The 6,696-nt window shown below is 24.6% G+C and overlaps 1 protein-coding gene and 2 pseudogenes across 1 annotated transcript; 2 read left to right on the forward strand and 1 right to left on the reverse strand.

The window, feature by feature from the left end:
• Positions 1-414: 414 nt before the first annotated feature.
• LOC130452193 (cytochrome c oxidase subunit 1-like) lies at positions 415-2,023 on the forward strand (annotated as a pseudogene).
• A 28-nt stretch (positions 2,024-2,051) lies between these two features.
• Positions 2,052-2,736, forward strand: LOC130452190 (cytochrome c oxidase subunit 2-like; annotated as a pseudogene).
• A 2,542-nt stretch (positions 2,737-5,278) lies between these two features.
• On the reverse strand, positions 5,279-6,479 carry LOC130452191 (NADH-ubiquinone oxidoreductase chain 5-like; the record flags this gene model as incomplete). The annotated part of the gene is made up of 1 exon (XM_056791496.1): positions 5,279-6,479. A coding segment is annotated over one exon (977 nt), but the record flags the coding sequence as incomplete, so codon positions are not given.
• Between the last annotated feature and the right edge of the window lie 217 nt (positions 6,480-6,696).

Consider the following 6,696-nt stretch of genomic DNA (forward strand, 5'->3'; position numbering starts at 1 on the left):
CCCTTTTTTAGGGTTCCTCCCAAAATGAATTGTGGTTAATAATTTAATTTTAAATCAAATATATACCTTAAGAGTAGTTTTAATCATTACAACATTAATCACTTTGTATTTTTATATTCGACTAACATTTTCTTCTTTAACTATTCTAATAACTGAAAATTTAATTAAACCAACAAAATTTAATAATTTTATCTTTTTATTTTTAAATGTATTTACTCTACTTAGCTTATGCCTTTGTACTAGGATCTTAAATATCTTATAAGGATTTAAGTTAAGTTAAACTATCAACCTTCAAAGTTGATTATAGATTTTATCTAAGCCTTAAAAATTATTTACCTTTAAATTTGCAATTTAATATCATACTTGAATATAAGGCTTGGTAAAAGAATAAAATATTCGTAAATAAATTTACAGTTTATCGCCTGAACTCAGCCATTCTACCGAATAAATGGTTGTTTTCAACAAATCATAAAGATATCGGAACATTATATTTTATTTTTGGGATCTGAGCAGGTATAGTTGGAACCTCCCTTAGAGTGTTAGTACGAACAGAATTAGGAAGACCCGGAACTTTGATTGGAAATGATCAAATTTATAATGTAATCGTAACTGCCCATGCATTTATTATAATTTTTTTTATAGTAATACCAATTATAATTGGGGGCTTTGGAAACTGATTAGTACCCTTAATAATTGTGCTCCAGATATAGCCTTTCCCCGAATAAATAATAAAGTTTCTGATTATTACCTCCTTCTTTATTCCTTCTAATTATAAGAAGAATTGTAGAAAGAGGTGCAGGAACATGATAGAACAGTTTACCCTCCTCTTTCATCTAATATTGCTCATATGGGGGGATCTTCAGTAGATTTAGCTATTTTTAGTTTACATTTAGCAGGACTATTTCCTCAATTTTAGGGCTATTAATTTTATTACCACAGTATATCAATATACGACCCAAAGGCATAACTGTAGACCGAATACCTTTATTTGTTTGAGCTGTTGTAATTACAGCAATCCTCTTACTTTTATCTTTGCCAGTTTTAGCAGGAGCAATTACTATATTGTTACTCTGATCGAAATTTAAATACCTCTTTTTTTGATCCCGCTGGAGGAGGGGACCCAATTTTTATACCAACATTTATTTTGATTTTTTGGACATCCTGAAGTTTATATTTTAATTCTCCCAGGTTTCGGTTTAATTTCTCATATTGTAAGACATGAAAGTAGAAAAAAAGAAGCTTTTGGAACTTTAGGTATAATTTATGCTATAATAGCAATTGGTTTATTAGGATTTATTGTTTGAGCTCACCATATATTTACAGTAGGTATAGATGTCGATACCCGAGCTTATTTTACTTCAGCTACTATGATTATTGCAGTTCCTACTGGAATTAAAGTTTTTAGATGATTAGCTACTTTTCACGGATCAAGAATTAACTATAGGCCTACAACATTATGAGCACTAGGGTTTATTTTTTTATTCACAGTCGGAGGATTAACAGGAGTAGTTTTAGCTAACTCTTCAATTGATATTGTTTTACATGATACTTATTACGTTGTTGCTCATTTTCATTATGTTCTTTCTATAGGGGCAGTATTTGCAATTATAGCAGGAATTGTTCAATGATTTCCTTTATTTACAGGATTAACCTTAAATAATTTCTACTTAAAAATTCAATTTTTTATTATATTTATTGGAGTAAATTTAACGTTTTTTCCACAACATTTTTTAGGATTAATAGGAATACCACGACGATACTCAGACTATCCTGATATTTTTACTCTATGAAATATTGTTTCATCAATTGGATCTTTAATTTCCCTTATTAGAGTAATTTTTTTATTATTTATTTTTTGAGAGGCTTTCTCTATACAACGAAAAAGAATTAGTTCATTAAGAATAAATTCTTCAATTGAATGATTACAATTTAACCCCCCAGCAGAACATAGTTATTCCGAATTACCAATATTATCTGCTAATTTCTAATATGGCAGATTAGTGCATTGGACTTAAACCCCAAACATAAAGTTTAAACTTTTTTTAGAAATTTCAACTTGAAAAAGTTTCATATTACAAGATAGAGCATCACCTTTAATAGAACAATTATCATATTTTCATGATCATGCTTTAATAATTTTAGTAATTATTACTGTATTAGTTGGCCAATTATTATTATCACTATTTTTTAATAAATTTTTACATCGTTACTTATTAGAAGGTCAATTAATTGAAATTATTTGAACTATTTTACCAACTATTACTTTAGTTTTTATTGCCATCCCTTCTCTACGATTAATTTATATTTTAGATGAAATTAATAACCCAATAATCACTATTAAAACAATTGGACATCAATGATACTGATCTTATGAATATTCAGATTTTAAAACTATTGAATTTGACTCATATATAATCCCAATTAATGATATAAATTCATTCAATTTCCGTCTTTTAGATGTAGATAATCGAGTAATAATCCCCTTTGAATCGAATATTCGAATATTAGTTACATCTGCAGATGTTATTCATTCATGAACAATCCCTTCACTGGGGGTGAAAATTGACGGCACCCCTGGACGATTAAATCAAACAAGATTTTCAATTAATCGATCAGGATTATTTTATGGCCAATGTTCAGAAATTTGTGGATCTAACCACAGATTTATACCAATTGTAATTGAAAGAATTTCACCTAAATACTTTTCTAAATGAATTATTAAAATAATTGAATTATCATTAGATGGCTGAAAGTAAGCAATGGAATTTTAAATCATCTATAATATTATAACGGATATTTCTAATGAAAAATTTAGTTAATTTATAACATTAGTTTGTCAAGCTAAAATAATCACTTTGATAATTTTTAATTCCACAAATAATACCATTATACTGACTAACATTAATATTTTTCTTTTTAAGAATTTTCTTTTGTTTTAATAATTTAAATTATTTTAATTTTTTTTATAAAATTAAAATAACTGAAACTAAAATTAATAAAATAAATTTTAATTGAAAATGATAATAAATTTGTTTTCATCCTTTGACCCTACTTCAAACTTTAACTTCTCATTAAATTGATTAAGAACTTTAATTGGATTAAGAATTATCCCCCCATTATTTTGATTAGTCCCTTCACGATTTAATATTTTTTGAAATAAAATTATTATAACTTTACATAAAGAATTTAAAATTTTAATAGGAAATTATAAATCACAAGGAAGAACATTAATTTTTATTTCCTTGTTTTCTATTATTTTATTTAATAATTTTCTAGGCTTATTCCCCTATATTTTTACAAGAACAAGACACATAACTTTAACATTAAGATTAGCTTTACCATTATGAGTGAGATTTATAATCTATGGATGATTAAATAATACTATCCATATATTAGCTCATTTAGTTCCTCAGGGAACTCCTCCAATCCTTATACCTTTTATAGTATGTATTGAAACTATTAGAAATGTAATTCGACCCGGGACTTTAGCTATTCGTTTATCTGCTAATATAATTGCTGGTCATTTATTAATAACTTTATTAGGTAATACAGGACCTATAATAACAATCACCTTAGTAAATTTATTAATTATTATTCAAATTTTACTTTTAACACTTGAATCAGCAGTTGCAATTATTCAATCTTATGTTTTTGCTATTTTAAGAACTTTATATTCTAGTGAAGTAAATTAATGTCAATACATAAAAATCACCCTTTTCATTTAGTTGATATTAGTCCATGACCCTTATTAGGAGCATTAGGAGCTATATCTACAATAATAGGATTAATTAAATGATTTCATTTATATAATAATAACCTATTAATAATCGGTTTATTAATTACAATATTAATTATATACCAATGATGACGAGATATTGTTCGAGAAGGAACCTATCAAGGATTACATACTCTTTTAGTTACTAAAGGCTTACGTTGAGGAATAATTTTATTTATTACATCTGAAGTATTTTTTTTTATTTCTTTTTTTTGAGGATTTTTCCATAGATCATTAGCACCAAGAATTGAACTAGGATTATTATGGCCCCCAAAAGGAATCCAAACATTTAACCCAATTGAAATCCCTCTTCTTAATACTTTAATTTTATTAACATCAGGGTTAACTGTAACATGAGCTCACCATAGACTAATAGAAAACAATTTTTCTCAAGGTCTCCAAGGATTAATTTTTACAGTAACTCTAGGAATCTACTTCACAATCCTTCAAGGATATGAATATATTGAAGCTCCATTTTCTATTGCAGATTCAGTCTACGGTTCATCTTTTTTTATAGCAACTGGATTTCATGGATTACATGTAATTATTGGAACAACATTTTTATTAATTTGTACAATTCGTCAATTTTTAAATCATTTTTCTTCTATCCATCACTTTGGATTTGAAGCAGCTGCTTGATATTGACACTTTGTTGATGTAGTATGATTATTCTTATATATTTCTATCTATTGATGAGGTAGATAATTTATATAATATAAAAATTATATTTGACTTCCAATCAAAAAATCTAGATTCTAGTATAAATAATTAAAATTTTAATAAGATTAATAATAATAATTTGTTTGATTTTAATAATATTAACAATTATTTTAAATTTAATTTCTAAAAAAAGTTATTATGATCGAGAAAAAAGAAGCCCATTTGAATGTGGATTTGACCCTAAAACTTCAGCTCGTCTGCCCTTTTCTCTTCATTTTTTTTTAATTGCAATTATTTTTTTAATTTTTGACGTCGAAATTACCTTACTTTTACCATTAATTATAACAATAAAAATTTCTAATATTATAAATTATTCAATAATTTTAATTATCTTTATTTTTATTTTATTATGAGGTTTATACCATGAATGAAACCAAGGAGCATTAAATTGAATTAATTAGGATAATAGTTAATTATAACATTTAAGTTGCATTTAAAAATTATTGAATAACTCAATTTATCTTAAATAAGAAGCAAAATATTGTATTTAGTTTCGACCTAAAAGTTTGATTTATATAAATCCTTATTTTTAATTGAAACCAAAAAGAGGTCTATCACTGTTAATGATAAAAATGAGTTATTCTCCAATTAAAGAAATAAGAAAACCAAGAATAAGCTTCTAACTTAATTCTTAAGCAATGAAATTTTGTTTTTATTTCTATTTATATAGTTTAAAAAAAACATTACATTTTCATTGTAAAATTAGATTTTTTCTTATAAATACTTAAAAGTCTCTGACTTCCTTAATTTCTTCAAAATTACACTCTTTATAAGCTATTTAAGTAAATATTTAATAGTAAAAATATTAATCAAAAAATCAATAATAATAAATAAATTTTTAAATGATTAATTGAAAATAATTGTATTAAAGTTAATATTTTTAAATTTTTTGATATTTGTTGACCACCATAATATTCAAATCAGCCTTGATCAAAAATTTTTAAATATAATTTTCCTATATATAAAGGCAAATAATTAACCCCTAATGTAGATAAATAAGGTATATTTCATATTATACTTATAAATAAACTTGAAGTTAAAAATTTTAAAGTTAATAATTGATAAGAAAGCTTAAATTTAGCTAATTCATACCCTAACCATCCACCAATTATAATTACAAATAATGTTAATATTTTTATAAAAAAAGTTAAACAAATAAAATAAGGAGTAGAAAAAAGTAACCATGAAAATATACTGCCTCTAAAAATTACAAATAAAATTAATCCTCTTATTCCTTTTAATATAATTATTCTTCTTTCCTGAATAATATGCAAAGATATAAAATTAAAATTCCCAATTATGGAATAATAAGTTAAACGAAATCTATAAGATACGGTTAAACCAATAGAAATATAAAAAATTAAATAAATATAAATATTTAAATAATTTATTGATATAAATTCAACCACTAAATCTTTAGAATAAAACCCAGATATAAAAGGTAAACCACATAAAGATAAATTACAAATATTTAAATAAGTACATGTTAAAGGCAAATGTTTTACTAACCCTCCTATAAAACGAATATCTTGACAATTAAATAAATTATGAATGATATTACCAGCACACATAAATAATAAAGCTTTAAATAATGCATGAATTAATAAATGAAAAAATGCTAATTTATACTCTCCTAAAGCTAAAATTGATATTATTAAACCCAATTGTCTTAAAGTTGATAAAGCAATAATTTTTTTTAAATCAAATTCAAAATTAGCCCCTAAACCTGATATAAATATTGTTATTGATGAAATAAATAATAAAATTATTATCAAATTATTACTAAATGAAAAATTAAAACGGATTAATAAATAAACCCCAGCAGTAACTAATGTAGAAGAATGAACTAAAGAAGAAACAGGTGTAGGAGCTGCTATTGCTGCAGGCAACCAAGAAGAAAAAGGAATTTGAGCTCTCTTTGTTATTGCCGCTAAAACTACTAAATATCTAATTAATTGTATAACATAATCCTCCTTTATAATTTCTAAATAAAAAATAAAATTTCATCTACCAAAATTTAATATTCAAGCAATTGATATTAATAAAGCTACATCACCAATTCGATTCCTTAAAGCAGTTAATATTCCAGCCCTAAAACTTTTTAAATTTTGATAATAAATCACTAAACAATAAGAAACTAATCCTAATCCATCTCAACCTAATAAAATAGAAATTAAATTAGGTGAAATAATTAATAATAA

The sequence above is a fragment of the Diorhabda sublineata genome, unplaced genomic scaffold (genome assembly GCF_026230105.1).
Source record: "Diorhabda sublineata isolate icDioSubl1.1 unplaced genomic scaffold, icDioSubl1.1 Dsub_276, whole genome shotgun sequence".
NCBI classification, from domain to species: Eukaryota; Metazoa; Arthropoda; class Insecta; order Coleoptera; family Chrysomelidae; genus Diorhabda; species Diorhabda sublineata.